Source organism: Lathamus discolor, chromosome 1 (assembly GCF_037157495.1).
Source record: "Lathamus discolor isolate bLatDis1 chromosome 1, bLatDis1.hap1, whole genome shotgun sequence".
Taxonomy (NCBI): domain Eukaryota; kingdom Metazoa; phylum Chordata; class Aves; order Psittaciformes; family Psittacidae; genus Lathamus; species Lathamus discolor.
Window position 1 is genome coordinate 29,485,260 of NC_088884.1, and position 20,030 is coordinate 29,505,289.

The 20,030-nt window shown below is 41.7% G+C and overlaps 2 protein-coding genes across 4 annotated transcripts in view; one reads left to right on the forward strand and one right to left on the reverse strand.

Annotated features, from left to right (window-relative positions):
- Positions 1-16,465, reverse strand: part of CDHR3 (cadherin related family member 3) — a 60,997-nt gene extending 44,532 nt beyond the window's left edge. Inside the window, exons 1-3 of the mRNA XM_065663832.1 lie at positions 16,334-16,465; positions 5,233-5,345; positions 4,398-4,556 (exon numbers count right to left, since the gene is read on the reverse strand). The gene's annotated coding sequence lies outside the window, so the exon portion shown is untranslated. The remainder of the gene's footprint in view (positions 1-4,397; positions 4,557-5,232; positions 5,346-16,333) is intronic.
- A 160-nt stretch (positions 16,466-16,625) lies between these two features.
- The window catches only part of ATXN7L1 (ataxin 7 like 1), a 113,996-nt gene continuing 110,591 nt past the window's right edge, over positions 16,626-20,030 (forward strand). For 2 of the 3 annotated variants that reach the window (XM_065666140.1, XM_065666151.1), the window contains exons 1-2: positions 16,626-16,915; positions 17,437-17,505. In XM_065666140.1, the coding sequence (XP_065522212.1) occupies positions 16,801-16,915; positions 17,437-17,505 (184 nt within the window). In that variant the 5' untranslated portion in view covers positions 16,626-16,800. Of the gene's footprint in view, positions 16,916-16,974; positions 17,188-17,436; positions 17,506-20,030 lie in introns of those variants that run through there. The other variant, XM_065666158.1, reaches the window with a different exon arrangement.

Consider the following 20,030-nt stretch of genomic DNA (forward strand, 5'->3'; position numbering starts at 1 on the left):
ACAGTAAGCGAACTGTCCACAAATGTTTTGACAGAGAACTGTAAAGCTGTAAAGGCCGGGTGAACGCACAGAGAGAAAAAAACCCTGCAGCCCAGATTGACCTCAGTCACATAAAACCTGGCTGTTATAATAAGAGCTACATGGGTGATAACAAGGAAACAAGGTCAGAATACGTCCCTTTGCTGTGTATGGCTCCCCTGACCATTGCTGGAGCTGAGGGAATATTGCCATCTAGTGCCACACAGAAATCCAGCTGTCTAAACAGAAAAGAGCCATTTAATTCGTGTAGGCAATGGTTACAAAGCATACTAAAAAAAAGGGGACATTCTGTGCCAGGGACATCATTTTAGTCAGTGTCTTTGCCAAGCTTGTTATCGAAAATGGTACATTTTCTCCTTGAAAAAATGACAGTGTGTTGTGGGAACTGAGTCATAGTGCTTTGGAGGAGAGACCCTGTTCACAGTCATTGAGAGGTGAAAAAAAGTACCAAAGTACTCACAGAGTTCTTTAGCAAGTAGCAGTCAGAATGATAGGATGATGTAGAGGATGGGCTTTACCTGCCTTGAATAACTAAACCATAGACCTGTATATGTTAATGATATATAATTGCTGCAGGCTTCTTTTGGAAACAAAGAGGCACAACCAGTGCGACCAACTTTAACCATCACCTTTAAGATGGGAAGCACTGTACTTCTGAAATATCTGTTTCTCCACAGTGACAATAAAGGGGGTTTGGGACTGCTAGCCCTGATACTCAAATTCCTCCAACCCCTAGTGCCCAACTTTCTGTACTATTTGTGAACCAGGTAGCTAATAATTTTGATGACCTGCTGGTGGAAAAATAGATACCACTTCCAGACTTCTAATGTAAATGATCTCAGTTGTGTGATTCTCACTCAGGTGGGGGGACACATATGCCCACACAGGAGTTCCCACTGACTACAATGGAAACAAGCACTGGCCTATACCATATTGCATTTGCTAATAGGCTGGCACGCCTGACCATAACACATTTCATATCCACCTCTGTGCGCAACAGCATTATGAACTTCCTCCTGTTGTCATGCCAGAAAGACCCCTTAGGGGTTCAGAGCAGTTGAGTTCCCCTCAGCCAAGACCCTGCTGAGCTGGAGATGAGGGGTTTTTTAATCAGTGCATATGTTTGAGATACTTTTAATGAGGCCATCAACTCATTTATCTATACTACCAAATATGTGCCAGATTATAACAATTTTCAGTCATTGCCCATCTGGAGCAGATTCAAACCAGTGGTTGATATTCAAACGCAATTTGGAAATCAAAATCACTTAAGCAACCAAATCTTCCAGCTGCAAACAATGTCCAGATTTTCAAGCCAGAAACCTAATGTTTATATGTGTTCACTTAAAATTGCTTAAATGTCCCACCAGTACCTCTGAGTTAATTGCCATGTTATTGCCTGTGGTTGTGACTTTCCCACTATTTCTACCCCTTAACCATGTAAAGAAAAGGATTAAATCACAGACAGAATCAGAATCAATAATGTAAAAGAACATTATTTTTCAGCCTGAGAAGGGTTAGAATATTGAGACACCCACTGCTCCATTTTATTTTAAATAGCATGAATCCCAATTAAGCAAGAGGCTGCTAAATTCTTTTCCTTATATTTTAAAATTCATTACTTCATATACTCAAATATAAATCCTTACAGGGGATTTTTCCTTTTCTACTCTGATTTAAATATGTTGCAAAAAATTAGTACCACAAGCTTCCCCAGATGAGGATTATTTTAGGTAACAAAATGTCTCAAAATAAATAGTAGTGTATAAAGTTACTGATGTCAAACTCTGCCAGGATTTTTTAGGGGTATTTTCTCTGCTTTAAAGAGAGGTTCACTTAGCAAAGTCCTTATTCTGGGTATTAGAAAAGAAATAGAATATGTGCAGTGTCCTGAGTGTCCATAAATGAAGTTGAATTAAAATTCCATCTAAAAAGGAACCTGAAGAGCAAGGATGGCAGATTTATAAACACATTTAAAGCATCTAGAAATGTGACTTTCTAAACCCCTCACTCCTATCACCTCAGTTCCCCATAACTAAGATTAGCTAAAAAAATCTAAACTAACAGCTTCCAGAAATAAATACCAAGAAGCTGGCAGCAAATCCTGGAATTCCCTCATACCTTTTAGTCCATAGGGATGCAGACTGACCTTTCAGATGCAACATAAACCCGGCTGTTTTCCTCAGGCTTTCGCCTGAGATGAAGGCTACCTCTGACAGTTTGGGTGTTCTAGGCAGGCAGGAAAGGATTACTAACATTAGCTCAGTATCTTAATTGCTGTACTTAAGAGGCTGCATACTTGCCTACAGCTGGATCCAGCACAGAGTGAAAGCTCCCACTGACTTCTCTGGGATCTGGAGCAGCCTTTTAGGTTTGAAGGCGCAGGGGAAGTGGCAGGAAGGATGGACATTTTACCTGCTGGTACAGACTGTCATGGCTCTACTGATATTTGCACCAGTTGAGCCTTTACCCCAGGACACGTGCAGCTCTATGAAGCTATGACATAAATTCACAGACTGTTTTCCTATGCTAAGGGGCAGCAGTGAGATGACATGCCAAATTCTTTTCAGTATCAAGAAGTGGACACCCCGAAACATTCCCACACCCAGCAACCCTTTTGGATGGACAGTCTTAATGCAGACAAAGGTAATGTCCATAGACATTTAACAAAAGCACCTATGTATCTTTTGTTTCAATTGACAGTAATGGCAGACAGTGGGGTTTAGCCATTTTGTTTTACTGATATTTGCAAACCTCTGAGACTATTTCCTTACATAAACCATTTTCTGGACACAAGCATTTTTCTTGACAAAACCAGCCTAAGCTGTACAGACCACTCAGTTGTTTCACCTCAGCCTGGGCTACCCCTGGCTAATATGCCCACACAATGGCTAGTGCTGCCACAAAGGGAACTGGATCCATGAATTGATGCTGGGTAAGAACCGAGTGGATGACACAGCCAGGAGCAAATGGCCAGGAAATAGGGCGTCTGGGCAAGAAAGTTGCTGTGGAACCACAACCTAAAGCGCTCCCTTCGTTTGTGTCCGGAGGATGTGTACTAATGCTGCTCCAGGTAGTAAGATACAACATAAATGGGTTTTATAGACCCTGAAACCTTTGATGTTGTTGCTGTTCTGTGAATACAGAAATTAAGCCTACTATTAGCTTTTTTCTGTTGAATTAAATGTTCTGTGAAGTATAAGAGGGGCAGCCAACATGTCCCAGCTAAATGGCTTGTTTGTAGCAAATTACTTTCCATTCTTAAGCAAAAAGAATTTAATCAAATGTCAGAAACAAACTACATCTTGACAGATTAGCAAGGTTGCTGCTGTTAAAACAAATTTGTTGCCAGATTTGTTTACAAAACTTCTTTTTCAGGGATGGGTGAACTTCCTGGAATTTGCCAATCGTCTGAATAAATATTGTGGAGGATTTGTAAAATGAGAATTAATTAAATTTTTCCTCTGAGTTTAAACCAGACATTTTGCACAGTGTGAAAAATTACTTGCAAGCAAACAGAAGTCTTTTTTTGGGAGGTGGAGAGACAAGGAAATCTGAGCACTCCCTTTCCTTTTCCAAACAAAATTTAGGATATAATAACTATGACTAATACAGGAATTGTAATTTATACGTTAGATTTGATATATTCCTTTTTAACTTTCTTCACAGTTCTGAACTGAGCTCAATACATTTGACTTCAGCTTTCAAATCCCTCAAGAGGTTTGTTTATTTTTCTACGAGTCTTTTTGGTTTGGCTGCTTCTGTACAATACGTGGCACATGTGTTCATTTCTGGAAATGGGGCTTTCTGATACTGACTCCCACAACTTCTGTTGCTCTAACAAAGGCCTTTGAATGTTTGTTTGGATGGGTGGTATCACCATCTCAGACAAAGAGATAAGCTTACTGTCATCATCCATTCGTTCTGCTGGGATGTCTGAAAGGACCAGACCAGATAATGAACTGCTCATCCTAGCCAGGGAGAAAATGAGGACTAGTACTTGCATTCTGCCCTTTCCCTCACTGGAAGTTGGGTTTGGGTTTTTGGGGGTTTGGGTTTTTTTTTCTTTTTTTTTTTTTTTTTGGTGGAATTTGTGAGGTTTTGATATTTTTTTAAGTGATCATGAGGAAAGCATTCTTCATTTACAAAACAAAAAACAGCAAACTGTCTGCTCTTTCATGCAAAAGGTCAAGAAACAGTTGCTAAAGACGCCATCTATTAGAATGGCTCCATTGGAGAGGAAATTCAAAGATGGCATCTCTTTTCTGACAGAGACAAACAATCCTCTCATTTAGACTACGATTTTTTATTTTTTTGGGGGGAGGAGGGGTGTGGGGTATGGGTCAAATGCCACTAACCTGGGAAATTCGTCCTTGGAAAAAGCCTTCACTGCTACCATTTGGAAGATGTTTCTAACAAAGCCAGTGGCAGATGTCAGTCAATGGCATCAGCAACTTGAGGGACACCAACATCACTCACTGTCCAGGTGAATTAAGCACGGTGGCTGTTGGTGGGTCCTACACATAATTTACAAAAGACTTCATTGACTTCACAGAAGGCACGGGACTTTAAAAGCATGTAGCATTCACGCAAAGAGTCCTTCTTTGATTCTTTAGCTACCAAATCAGGAGGATTGATGCTTCCCACTTACCTTTCCCTAAAAAATTTCCAGCTATTGAAAATATCACGACTGGTCTTAAAGGATTGATCAGTCAGAGCTACCACATGCTGCTGCTGCCCTAATTAAATTAAACTCCAATGGGTCCATCCTTCCAAAGCCTTGCTGGGTGCATTTGAGCAGTGTTTCCCACGGTCGTATGTATGAAGCTACATGTTGGCAGGATGGATAAACATCTCCTTTTTAAAGACAGCCTCAAGCTTTTGCTCAAAGAGGCTAACACTGCCACTAACAACTAGGAAATCCTGGCAGATAGTCCCCATGAATATCTCTTTCTATATTTGCACAATGTCAAGCACACTATCAGCACCGAATAAATAATAATCATAGAAACCTGGAGTCAGCCAGGAAATAGCTGTGAATGAGACATTCATATTTTAAAAGTTGAAACTGCAAAATTATCTTCTTATGATTATGGGAAAATTGTTCTCTTCCTTTTTCTCTGCTGTTTTCTTTTCCTAAAGAAACAGAAATGCTAATGCTGCTGCTGAAGGTACCAAAAAGTAAAAACTTACTTGTTCCTGTACTACAGAATTACATCTGAAGTGTCCTGCCTGCTTAGTACATAAAATCTCTTCAAGGAGCAAAATGAAGAACAGTCGTAATTTTAAGTCCAAAGAATCCACTTCTAAAAAAAAGAAATGGAATACAAATACATTATATGGGAGGAAAAGGGAAAGCAGCTGAAGAACAGCTTCACCAGACAATCTTGCTCTTGATAATTTCTGGACAAAGTCAACTTTCTTTCTAAATATGATTGAAACTGCATGTTAAAAGGGATTTATATGAGTCATAAATCTTCAAAAACAATGGGCAAAATTCATAGAGAATTCAGTCTCCAGCTCTATAGAAATAATAATAAAGGGCAACTCTCTTTGGTAAAACAAGTTGAATTTGGTAAATCTTCTTTAATTCAGTCTCTTGACAAACATTCAGGGTTGTTCTTTCTTCAGGAGAAAAGCAATTATGTCTCCTTCTCTGCTGAGGTGTAAGGCTCCTGTAGTATACTAAGGATATTTCAAGACTATATTTTTATGGTTACAGATGAGAAGAAGCAGATTTTTAATGTACTTGGTTTTTTTCATGTATTGGTCATCTTTAACAGAAATACAAAAAGGTCTGAGGAATGCTTTCAGTGTACTCAAATTGCAATTAAGTTAGTCCAGCAGCATTTGTCAAAAGATGTAATGGCAGGCATTATAAAGGAGAAGAACAAACTGAAAACACAGAATGCCAAAAATCACCATCTGCTGAAATGATGGAGTATCATGCTCAAAGCTGTTAAGGTGTTACTAGAGCTGTTGTATGTTACAACATTAAACATTTAATTGCAGTTCATGGGTTTTAAGTAAAAGGACTGGGGACTGCTTTTTACCATAGCAACCACAAAAAAGAAATCTCTTAAAGCATGTGTGCAATGCACACCAACAAAAAAGCAAAGAAAATAAATATATTTTGGAATTCAGCATTTAATCTATAATTATTTGGAGAAATTCCTCTTTCCAAATTTACATTCAGAGTACGCTGGAGAGAATAAGACATTCATTCCAAAATTACCAAAAGCCTTTCCTGGGGGACTAGAAGATGTATTATGTTCTGTATCTTTTCTCACTAACAACTGTTAAGATGACTTCTGCTGCTTAGGTAAACAGAGTAGGAAAATTAATGCATAGAAAATAAAAGAAGACTTCTATCGTCTCACTGATGTGTGGCCACTTGTGCTCCAGGCAGGGTGTGGGCACAAATGAATCGCTGAAGAGCACATGTACTATTATTTACCTTTTGCCACTCCAACCATTTCTGTTGTGTGCTGAGGTCAGCCTATTTGTGCTCTTTTAGCATGAGAAGCAAGTTACAGTGACAACATCTCTGCTTGTTTAATCACAGGTCAGGTCAAGTTTGAGAGGACAGGAGAAAAGGCAAGTAAAATGACAGTGACATCCTCATTGTTCCTTCAACATTAACGTATGACGTTTTGATCCCGATGGAACTTCTCATCCATGTTCCTTTTTGAAATAAAATGCTGATGAGTTCAACTATTTTTCCAGACACAGTTCGGTTTTGATGGAATAGTTATTTTGATGTAGGATTCTTCTGAAGCCTTTGCAAGGGCTGGATAGCTGTAAAGGCAGCAAATTCAAGAGGCAGCACAGCAAACTACCTGGAGCTGTGATCTAAAAGGTGACACAGGCAGGGGAAAAGCAAAGAGTGAGAAAGAGGGAGGTCCTGCTGGTTACTGTACCCAGAGGATACACGGAGGGCCAGAGACAATAGGGAAGATTGTATTGCACCAGCCCTGAACTAAATAAAAAGGTTTGAATAAGGAATGTTTCTAAAACATCTATTGTAACTGCTGAAAACAATTATGCCTGTGGTATCTGCCAACTCTCTTAATTATCTGCTGTTATTTTAAAAGTGTGTATGGGAAATTCTGCAAAATCTAGGACCAATAATCCTGTGGCTGACACAGCATGCTCTTAGACTCTTACACCACAAATGTGGTGTGAGAACTGAACAGAACAGTTGGCTACATAACAATTCAGACTGACAAAGACAGACTGAGGGGGCTTTGTCAGCTGATGGAAAAATTTCCATAGGCAAAAGTATTAAACCCTGAATAAATGGAGGAATTCACCCACATATGAGCAATTCCAGGACCTAGAGATGCCCTCTACAAATCCAGGAGACACATGTTCTTGGCACCCATAAGGTCTCCAAACAAGACTATTTCTAACCCATCCAATGGGTTAGAAATCTCTCTATTTCAAAGAATTCATATTGTACTGCTATTAAATGTGTTTCTTAAGGGACGGTTGTTAGGTCTTTTCACCACCATAACTCTATTTCCATACAGCCTCTAACTTCATATTTGTATTTTTTATAACAACATGGCATAAGTTTTGCTCCATTGTTGAAGAACAACTTTAGAAATATTTAGAAGTGCCCAACTCTACTGTGACATAAACATACAATTCAAAAAAACACCACTGCTTATGCTACTGATAGATGACTGAGTTGTACCAATTGTCCTAATTATGGCAACACACAAGGTCACAGAAGGTTCCACACTGTTCTTTTAAAGAGAAGACACCTCTTGCCACAGAGAACTGACAGCCAAAATATGCTTAGACAGATAATACATTTTAATTGATCTATTATTATTATTGTTATTTTCAGAATTAAACACAGGCAGAGGAATCCACAGACATCTGCTGTCTCGTAAAGGTTTTTTTTTGTCTGTCAATGGAAAGGTTTGGAAAACAACAGCGTGTTCTGGCTATAATCTTGCATCGAACAGGCATCTGAAGTTAAACTACAAAATATTCAAATGTTAATTTTACAATGACTTTTAGTTGTTGGTTTGTTGGGGTTTTTTTCCCTAAATGGGTATATGGGTATTGTTGACTTTTCACCTGTCTTGTAGCTTTTGCATATATCAGATGTCGCATGCTGAGCATCTACAAACAAGACTTGATTCAATGCACAGAGCTGCATCACTGGAGGTTATCAGCCAGATAAAATGTTTGATGGCCATAGAGGTGTACAAATATTTTCTTAATCAGAACCTGCAAAGTTGCAATCTTAGCTCCCAGGCATTGCAGAAACTTGCACTCTTCATAGGCAACATGGGATATTTTTATAAAAGTTCCAACTTTTATTTTCTCTTCTTGACGAGCTTTTCCATTTAACCCAAGTATCATTAGTATTGAGTGCTAATTCTTTGCCTGCCTGAAGGAAATAGTGCCTTAGGAACACTTGTCAAACCATAGGTTTCCAATAACTAGACTATCAAAGGGCAACATAATTATATCATGAAGATAATTTAATTCCAAAAATCATTAGACCTGTGAGACCATAACTGAGGTCCATCCACATCTGGTCTCTGCAACTGTATTGCCTGTGTAAAATGCCCGGTGAAGATGATGACAGAAGTATTGGGCAGCCTGTGAGACGTTTTGAATGATGATGGTATCAAAACATCTACGACACAACCTCGCACTGTATGTAAGCCAATGCTTAAATATCAAACATATTTTTCACTTCGGGTGCCTCTACTCATCAGGCATGTCACTCACTATTCCTGCTAAGGCCTTTGGGATCCTTTTGGACTGAGTCAGAATTTGCAGTGCTTATCAGAAGATACTATCTTTGACCCGTCCAGGTTGGGGTGGGAATCTTACTAGGACAAAGCTCCTCACAAATTTAGCACGTCAATGCAAGGAGCTACAAAAGACTTCTCTGTACAATAGACGAGACACAATTGATTTCTGGCACTCCACTTCCAGCCTCAGCCAGAAATACAAGACAAACAGGCTTGCTTTCTTCTGTGATTTCAACATGTCTGCTTCCTGTACAAGCTGGAAATAGGACATACCAGAACAACTGTCATAACATTTCAGAACTTCAAGCAAGGTGTGATTTGAGTGAGCTTCTGGAAGCAGCAAAGGCTTGGGCAGCCATGTGAGCAGGCTGGGCCCTCTCTGCTATTGACTGGGCCCAAACATGACCTCCACCAAAGGCACACTCAAACCTCTTGTCTTTCAAAGTCACGCTGAAGTAAATTTGAGTGTCTCCCAAACACTGAGGGACAGCTCACCCAGGATGAAATCTTTATTGTACTGTTCTGGCAGCCCTTGGGATGCCTCCCCCTCAGCCCATTCTCACACACTGTGTATCCCTGCTGGGATGAGTCCCCATTTACAATGGGGATCAGTGGGCTGCTGGGAGAGAGTTCACCAGCACTTGTGGAAAATGGCAGGAGAGGGGGGCAGCCTATGAACTGAAGGAAAGGGGCCTCCAGTAAGGGCCAAGACAAGGCTGGGAAGGACTGCTGGTTTCCCAGGGAAAGGCAGAGGAGAGCTGGCTGCCAAAAGGAGGAGAAAAGGAAAGGGGGGTTCCCCCCCATGCAGGTGAGGAAGCATTTAGAGAGGAGAAGAGGGCAACTCCAAACAGCTTTGTTAGGAGAGGCAGCTCACTGGTGGGAAGTGGAGAGATGACTAAGGACGGGGAGAGATACATGGGAGAGCCCTATCCTCCACGGGGGAGACAGGATAAAAAGCAAAAGCAACACTAAAAGACATAGTGGTGCTGAGTGAGAGAGACTGGGAGCAAAACACAGGCCCCAAGATGGTGCTTCAGTGGAGTGACCTGGCAGGAGATGAGAACCCACCCTGCAGTGTACTAGTAAAAATGACAAAGAGGGAAGAGAATTCGAAAAAGGGAAACGTTTGGGAGAAAGTGATACAAACAAGAGAAATATGGCATCTACTTTGAGAAGGAACAGCAGAAAATTGGTTACGATGCAGTGGGGGAGATGCAGTAAGTTGCTGTTGTGTGCTGCCAACACAGACAAACGTGGCTGGTGAACAGAAAGTTATAATATACATTATTCAGCAGGGCAAACTTAATATTTTATGAAAGAATATTTCTATGCCTACCTCACGAGAAATGCATGAAGATCTTTGGGGACCCATGTTTTGTGGGTTTTGTTATTCACACGGGCACTGCGAGAGAGCAAAGCTTAGGAGAGCAGCATGCTGTTTGAATGCAGACTTCAGACTGAGGCAAGGTAACTCCATCCCTGAGTGTTTTTATATCTCAAAATCTAAAGAACTTTACCACATCTTTCAAAACTGCAGGGAATGCCTACAGGTTTTTTTCCTTTCTGTCCCAGCCGGATGGTTAAGAGCCTTCCTCTAGACTCTGGATATGGTTCTCAAAAATATTATTGTTGCTGCTATTTACCAAAAAATGTTCCAAATAAAACAAAACAGATAAATATTTAATAAGTAAAATACAAGTAATTCACTGCACCAGTGCTAGATATGCTTAACAATTTCAAGAAGCAGTAAGAAACACGGATTTTGTGATGTGCATACTGCGATCTTTCCAAAGTACCTGTCAATACAGGGAAATTGACTTTTAGCCTGTCAAGGATTCTTTGACCCATCATTCAGGTCTTTCCAAATAGCCACACTGATAAGAATCCACACTCTGACGTAGCCTAATGCTCACTTTCTTGCATCAAGTCCATCTGATGAAGTGCCAGATCAGAGACCTTGGGTAGTGTGTTTTAAGAAGTGAGTTTGAGATCCAAGTTTCATACACGTTGTACCACAGCACAGAGACTGAATGTTCAGGTGCTTGTTGGGGGTCAGGACATAGGGAACATTCTTGAAAGAAAGAAAATATTGGAAAGGAAGATGGATCTGAACTGAACTCTCAGAGGCTCCTGGATGAAACCTGAAACTGTTGCAGAAAAAAACCGAAACTGCTTTGCTTCTCACAAGCAATTGGTAAGTCCTCACATCTAGTGAAAATGCCTACCTGCACTGTACAAAGCAGTCCTATGATACACTGATAGTTACCACTACCAGCTTTGGTGTCAGAAAGACTCCAGCTACAGTAATACTGTAGATAAGACAAATTAGCCTCTTAAAAGCAGGATAAATTAGCTGATGTACAGTGCTATGTTAATGCATTGAGACTGCAACCAATACTTCAGCAAAATTGTTTAGAACATTGTTTTAGACACTGGAAATGAAGGATGTGCAATTTATTTTTTCACAGTGCTTGTTTAACTCCTGGATTTGAAATGTGTAGTCACTGTTGTGACTAGTTCATGTTGATGTTCACTAGCCTCTAGTTCATGGCCTTTCTTTGGTAGCATTTTTTCTTTAAGTTTTCCAGAGTTCACTGTAGTAAGTTATCTTATTCTGCATGTTCTGTTCATATATCTGTGTGGTATATCTCCCTTTAGATTTCCCATTTCATCTGATTAGTGCTGCTGTAGTGTTTCAAGCATTGTTTTGTGTGAATCAATTTGCAACACTTGCTTGAGAAACATGTTTTTGCTGGGATACAAGACTATCTAGCTCAGAATTTCTTTTTCAGTTCTCCATTTTTCTGACTGTTTCCATGTTTCTTTTTTAAGTGCTGGCTTTTTTGGCTAAGATGGAGCCAAAAGCTTAATCTGGTTTTTTTTTTTTTCTTGTGTTATTTCAGAGGACATTAAAAATAGATTTCCCTGCTGTGTCTATTTTATACAGTTTTCTAGCTCAAGTCTTATATGATGGCACTCACATGGTGTTTGAGACACCTTCTGAAATTAAAAAGAAACCAGAAATACTACAGGGACTGCACTTCTGGCCAGAATGACTCTAGGAAGACTGGCTCATAGTGGCTTTTACATTTGGCTTGCCAAGTACCAAGTTGTTTTAATGGCCATCCTGCATGCATCTTCTTGCAGAAACCTATAGAACTTCTCAAGTATCTGCTTTGTTTAATGAATTTACCTACTCTAATTTTCACAGGGCAGACTAGGATGCTACACTATTAAAAAACCAAATAGTTTCAGAATCAGTTTCGACAGTGAAAGGCAGGACTATCTGGTGGGGTTTGCATCTTCTCAATACAAACTTCTCTGGTATCTTTTCCCCTGAGGTGCAGCTGTAGTATTAAATAGAAAGTTCATTTATTCACTGTGGGAAGTGAGACTAGAGTTAAATAATCTACAGGTTGAAATGAGCAAAAGTGTAAAAATTCACTATAAAAATAATTTGTACACAAGTCAACATACAAATTAGTTTTAGACTTCTCAAAATCCTGGAAGAGAATTGATGTTTCTGTTCTTTTGTGACTGACACCCAGCTACTTTGCTGGTGCTTTTCCTATGCAAACGCCATTACTGACTGTCTTTAAGAAAGTCTTGTGATTCATTCACAGTTCCATTCCCACCAAAGTAGATACCTGGGTTCATAAAACTGTCTGCTTTGTAATAATTTCTGCTATATAAGATAAAACCACTGTTGTGGTAAATACATTGCAAAATAGGATCCTGAGAAGTACTAACGAGTTTCTTGACAAACTGCTTAAATCATAATGACTTTGTCACAAGAACATCATTTGTTTATCATCTTATGATACTGAAGCCTTATACAGCTGTTTTTTACAATACTTTTGCAGACAGTTTAAAGCCATCTGGTGCATGATTTGCCAGGTATACATGATTTAAAGCAAACACAAATTCTAGCTGTTGCTGTGCCTACACATGCCTGAGCAAACCCATGGTATCTTCTCAGTGTGTGACAGTGGAGTTGAAATGGAATCATGTCATTATTTCTTTGTACATGGTGACTACATCTGAAATTCCTGATAGCCACACGTGAGAACTGCTGTTCTGGTTTCTTATCTCTTTGCATTTAGATCCCGATAATTATATAAATGTCAGTGATCTCCACATAAGCTTTGGATGTCATAACTTTTGCTGTGCTTTTATAAAGCCCAAGTCTTTAACTATAATTCTAATACATAGCTATAAGAACATATGATTTTTTTATCTCCTGGTTACTTAGTGGAAAGTTTGTATTTGGAGATCATCTTATTAAAAGACCATTAATATATGGATTTAAAAGAGTAGAGTTTCATCTGTATTTTGCTGCTTATTCATTAAAGGCCTTAATTTGCTTACAGTTTACTTTTTAATTCCATGTTATGATTGGACCACTGTAGTATTCAGAAGCTGCAACCAAGATGAAGGCTGCACTATATTAAATTCTGAAAGACCACATACTAAAAGGAAGCCTCTACTTGGCATTTGAAATCAAACAAGATCCACAAGGACTAGAGAGGGAAAGTACCTTTCCTGACCAACTTAATTACTTTTCTATGGCACAGTGACTTGTTCAAGGTCATAGAAGAATGAAATTTCTGTATTGGCGAGCAGCTGGAAAAGAAACAGAGGATGTTTAATCTATACTTCCTTGTGCAGATTTTTTACTCATTTCCTATGGAAATAAGTCTTCCGTGATCATATTTGTGCCTTTTCCTTCCTTTTTTCCTCTCCACCCGTAACTTTTACATCCATTGATTAATAAAAACAAAATTGAAAGAGTCTTAAGTAGAATTGTCTTTCTACAAATTATGTGAAAGCAGATGCCAGGAAAAGAGAAGAAGAAACTATTTAAATGCCACTGCTATCATAAAGCTGCAGCCTGAGTTCAGAGTCACAAGAGAAAACTATATACATTCCTGACCATGGGAATAACTTCTAAAATGTCAGATGGGCTCTCTTCCTATTTCACTCAGGGATGGGTTTCATTCCTTAGAGCAGATCACAGGGGTAGCACAGATGCAATCAAAGCAGAACACGCACTTTCCAAAGAAAAGATGCTGATTATTGGAAAGTGGGGTGCATGTGTAGATGTGGCACTTAGAGATGTGGTTTAGTGGTGGACCTGTCAGTGCTGGGTTAATGGTTGGACTCAATCTTAAAGATCTTTTCCAAACTAAATGATTCTATGATTCTGTGATTGTGGAAGCATTTGTTTAATGATAATGTTGTTCATGCATACATATGGTAGGGAGGAGGAATTCCTTTGGGAGGGCCTTGGAAACCTTTCTCTCAAACTGTAAATCACTGGATTGTTTCTTTTTAGGAAGGAATTGGTACATCTTGCATCTTTGATTTTATGCTAATTTTCCTTCATATGGTCTGTTTCTGTTAGAGCCTAGACTGTAGTTCTGCAGTGTGTCATGGTAAGCAGCATGTAGATTAGTGCCATGTGTTAAAGTTGGAAAGTTTCTTCACTTTTTTTTTGCTTGGTATGTAGCAGCTTGTATTAAATAGTTTCTCCCTCCCCTTTTTTCTCAGTTGTGTGATTAGCAATTGCTTTACTGCTTGTGTATCCTGTGGCAGTATTTAATCTAGTTCGATGTATACATACTTCCCTAAAATTTCACGTTGGTTTTCACTGATAGGGCTTTCCTGGGTTCTCACATGCCTTTCTGTTGTACCTGTTCTCCAGATGCATGTCTTGGGTGATCACAAAATTGTTATGGTGTAAGCTGTGCAGTGTAACTTCTTTAATTACATGATTTGGCTGCTGTCAAGACTTTTGCTCAACTACCTTGTGGTGGATATGAGCACAAGTGCCAAACATGGTTGACTATTAGCATCATGTCATTTATTATTCCTCCCAAGGAACTCCATCTTGATATTCCTCACTAAAAAGTTTTATGTGTAGTGAGCAGGGTTTTCAACCTCAGCATAAGCAGTTAAGGTCTATTCTTCTTTTTCCTCATTATTATGTTTCCTTATAATTAAAAACATCATTCATACTCGTTTCCAGCTAAATTTCACTAGACTAAGCCAAGCTCTTTTCATGTGACAGACTTAATTCCTCTGACCATCCTGGCAATGCTTTCCATGTTTTCTAGGAAGATTAATTTAAACTGGTGGCTAGAATTGTACTTAATATTCCACAACAGGTCTTGCCAGGGCTTTGTATTGTATCATGACCACCCTTCCTGCTTCTGGAAATTCCATGTATAATATATCTAAGGTCATACAACTTACAGCTGCTTCACACTGGTTGCCAATAAGGCTGCTGTGATTGACTTGATCTTTTTGAAGGCATAGTTTGGTAAGCTTTCTGCTTCTTTGTTTTAATTGTGTTCCTTAGTTTCTTGTAGCTAATGTCACACAACTAGAGGCACTTTGGCCCGGCCATACAGTATCTAAGCTTTTAGGTCTGAAGGATAAGATTCGTATATTCTACCTACTTTTTGGAAGAGGTGGTGTAAATGCTATCTGTATTTAATACTGCATCTGTTGACAGTGTATCTAAGCCAAAGGCTGTTTGGCCTTTGCCCCAAACATTTATTCATTTTAGCACTGTAAAGAGCCCAGTCTTAATGAAAAGGTAAGAAATTTACTTAAATCCATGGTAGACTGTAGTACCATGTGCCTTTCTGCAGGCAACAGTGCTACTTCAGCAGTGCTGACTTCAGCAGTGCCTGTCCTGCCCCTCTGGACACCACTCCAACCCTTGAGCAGGTCTTACATGCTATTTCCTCAAGTCTAGATTGATTTCATGCTTTGCTTCAGTGCTGTCTGGTATGAACCAGCAAAAAGGGAATGGTGACAGAGGGTCTTAATGGAGTGGCTGGGAAGAAGCATAGGAAGGGACAGTGAAAAACCCACACCTGCATTCAGAGAACCATGAGCTTCAGTCATTAGCTCTTCTGCTGTGGCTGCACAGCTGTATGAAAGATGATGTGAGCAGAGTCTGTGAGGCTGCTGAAATGAAACTAAGTCCTTCACCACTGGTTTGGCTTTGGTATGTCTGGCTTAATATGTGTGAGCTGCAGCAATAGGTTTATGCCGTAACTCCTTACCCAAATCAGGTATATTGAGGACAAAAATTTTCATGGTAGTGTTATTTTCTACCCTTACCTAAATGGGGAAAAAACTAACCAAAAATTACAGTCCTAAAATTAAATGAAAAGAATGTAAATCCTGTGGGTTACACACAGCGAGAGGAAAACCTCTGTATTATTTGACAGCAGTGGGACCTGCGAGTTCAGAGCTGCCATACTGTAGCCTAAAACACCAAAACAACGAAAAGCCCATCAGCAAACAGACGAAGCCTGTGTTTAAATGCAGATCAGGTAGTATTTGGACAACAAAATGGCTGTGGCTGTGGCTATAGGTGATCCACAGGAGGGCAGCTGTAAGAAGTCGGGGAGACCAGGAGCCCCGACACCGGCACCCGGGGCCGCGCTGGGCCGCGGCGGTCGTGCCGCAACTACCGAGAGCGCGACCCAGGGACTTACTGCGGGGCGCTGCGAGACGCGGGGCGCGTACCCCCGGGGCGCGCAACGCCAGCGGCTGCCTTCCCGGCGAGGCTCTTCGGCCGCCGGCCCCGCTCCGCTGGAACGGGCCGGGCCGGGCCGGGCCGGGCCGGGCCGAGCGGAGGCGCTGCACAGGGGACCGCAGGGGCAGCGCCGGGCGCGCAGGCGGCTCGGGTCCCGCGGCCCCCTCGGGGCGGGCGGCAGGCCCGGCTGCCGGCGGCGTCGCGGGGCGCGGCGCGCAGGCGCGGGGGACGCGGGCATGCGCGCTGTGCGGCGGGGAGCCCGATCTGATAGGGAGCAGGGGCTGACACTACCCCCGTGTGGGCGGCGGAACGTCCCGAGGATGACGTGCGGCGTTCTCGAATCCCGTGTCTCGCTCGCTCGCTCGCCGCCGCCGCCGCCGAAGGAAACGGGAAAAGCAACAAGGAGGCAGGAGCAGGCGCGGCGCCATGGCGGCCCTGGAGCGGCCCGTGCCCAGTCCCGAGGCGTTCCTGGGCCAGCCCTGGGCCGCCTGGGTGCGGGAGGCCGCCCCCCCGCACGCGCACGGCGCCGCCCCCCCGCACAGTAAGGGCAGGGACCGGCCCGCGGCTCGGCACGCCGCTCCCCTCCCCCGGAGCGCACGCACGGCGGCGGGGCCGGGGGCCCGGCCGGGCCACCCCCCCTACTCCCCGGGGCCCGCGCCCCGCGCCGGGAGGTGCCGCCCCCCCGGGCGCTCAGCTGACGCGCCGAGCCCCCGGTGCCATGTGTGCGGGAGGCGCTGGCGCACGCCGTGCCGAGCCGAGCCGAGCCGTGCCGCTGCCCCGCGGCGCGGGATCCGCCGCTGGGCCGGCGCCGCGGTGGGGGAAGGGGGCGAGGGGGAGGATGCGCGAAGGGGTCGGAGGATGCTGCGGGGGGTGGGGGCTGGAGGGTGCTGCCGCGGGGGGCCCGGCTGTTCCGCTCCCTGGCAGATGCTCCGACCATTGTGCTTTTGCTGTTGCAAATAGAAACACTGCTCACCTCCTCACCTCTCCTCCTCCCCCCCCGCCAAACAATAAATGCACACCTCTGGGCCCTCGGCTCTTCCTGACTCTGCTTCTCTTCTGCAGGTGTAGATCTAGAAGAGACTGGAAAGGAGGGTGGAAAAAGCAGGGAGGTTATGAGGCTTAATAAAGAAGGTAAGTGGATAGTGCTGGCACACCTCTCTACCTGTCTGTCTCTTGGTGGCTGTGGATGACTGTGGTTTGGCCTTGACAGGGTAGTTTAATAGCATATGGGTATCTATGCCATGAAGAATGTTTCAGGGTTGGATACACGTAGATGACTGTCACCGTGTCAACTTCTTTTGAAGTATAACAGGTGTATGCATGCAACTGAGAGATGTGGTAAAAGATAAGGCAATTTTAAGTCAAAAGACAACTACATCTCAGTGGCCATGTTGGATTTTTTTCGAGGACCCTGTCACTTGGTGCAGTGTTTCGCTTGCTTCTCTGTGGAGATAACCATATAAACCTGTCCATCAACTTTAAACGTTACATTATTAGTGATTAGTGAAAAGCATTTTCACTCTCAGAGAGAAACAGTTACCATCTTTGGGTTCCTCCACTTTAGCTCAAGTCACATTTTATTCTTTCATCCTCATGGCTAAGTGACTTACAGTCAACTGAACAGCCAGCATCTAATATTATCTTATGTTAGGCTAAGCCTTATTGTGCAAAACCAAATACTGGTCGTTTGGCTTTCTGGTCATAAGGTTTTCTGGTACCGTAAGTATGAACAGGCAAGTTCCAGGCTAATGGTATTTGCTAATATGTCATGCCTGACACAGTTTTGTCAGTTGAGAGAGGAGAGACTTGAATGGGGAGCGTGGGCAAATCAAATTTACACATTGTGTGACATGCGCTGTTAACATCATGCTGAGGTAAAACCTCATGCAACTAGTGAAATGGTTTGGGACATGTTTTCATGTAGCTTTCTGTTTCTGTTCCATTAAGAAAGCAGTATACGTATGCAACCTTTCTGTCACGAGAAGTACTTCTTGTGAAGTCAGTTTGTAATGAATGATCCCATCATAGTAAAACTTCAGTGTGACTTACTGATTCTGGGAGAAATCCCGCTATTACTTGTAATGTCATCTCATATATTCTGAAATGATGCTAAGTTTCTTGTTATGCTATAGTTGTCATTACACGTGCATTCAATTTTGAGCATCTTGGTAGCTTAAGGAGATCTTACATTTTCTAAACAAGCTCTTGAATAAAGAATTAGTTAATAATATAGAGTTGTGTGATAAGCTATTAAATTGTGTGGAGTGCACATTAAATGAAATTATTTAGAATACCATAAACCCTCCCTTTTCAAAGACCTTTATAGAGATGCCAAGCCTGGTTGTATTCCTGTCTTGATTTTTACATGCCTGAACGTCTCTATTTTGCTGACCCAAGAGCAAGTTACAGGCAGATTGGATTTTCATGTAATATATTATGGCTAAAAAGTTCTAGGCTCAAACAGTTTGTATGTCTACCAGTAATGTTGAGCATATGTTTGATTCAAAAGTAATCAAACAAAAATCTCCCTTGAGCTTGGCCTTCATAAGGACCTTAATTTGTTGAGATAAAATATTTTCTGCCTGGAAGTACTTGAACACAAATTGTTACTATAAGCTTACTTGAGACATAAAGATTGAAATGCGTCCCTTCTCCTTAGTCATACATAATATGCAAATTGTTTCCTAGAACGATTCAGTATAGATTATCAGTTCTACTCTGTCACTGTTTGGTTTTGGGGAGGTTACAGACTTCATCAAAGGAGCTCCATTTAAACTCAGTATCCAGAAAAATTATTTCCAATCTAAATGTAATGTCATTGCTGACATTGTGATAGTGAGAGGTGTGAAGCACTTATTAGCTTTCATAGTACTTGCACTGTTATACAGTTTAAAGAAACAAAACTGTTACATTTAGAAAATAAAAAGCTTTAGGAATTTTATTGCTTCCAAGTAGTAACTTGTTTTGGATCACTTAGAAAGAACTTTTAAGAACTTTGGAGAAATTAGTATGTGTTGAAATATTTCTACTGTATTCACTTCAGAAGTGTGTTAATACAGGTGTTTTCACCACACCCATCCGTGTCTCTGAATGCCCACTGTAAATCTTCCTGGAGCCTCACTATACTTGCTGGTAAAGGTGGGAAGAATTTCCAGGGTTAGATTGGTCTGCAGAAAACATTGCTCCTGTGCTTGCAGAAATGCTGGGGCACTTGTTCTGATCTTGCACACATCTGTTGTGTGACATAGTGACTTCTTTTGTCTGCTTTGTTCATAGACAAGGGTTGTGGTAGCTCTTAACACCAAACCCGGTTAATTTTTCTTTGCATTCTTATCTATTTAAGTAGGTCTGCATGTGGCATTTGTGGTGCCAGGAGATTGTAAGAGGTGTCTTACAAAAATCAGACTTTATTTGTGTAAGGGGGGGTTGACAGAAGGACAGGACTCCAGATACCAAAAATTGCTGTCCTATTTGAGAAGGATAGTGTGAAGTGTGATCTCACTGCTTTTATTTCTAATATTTGTCTGCATTTTGTCAACTTCAGTTGATATGACCAGATTCATGTGGCCATTCCCTTGTAAGCAGTTAAGCAGGGAGCCTTTTTAGACTAGTGAAACTGTGTGTGGAGAACATAGTGGGGGGAAAGGGTAGGAAAA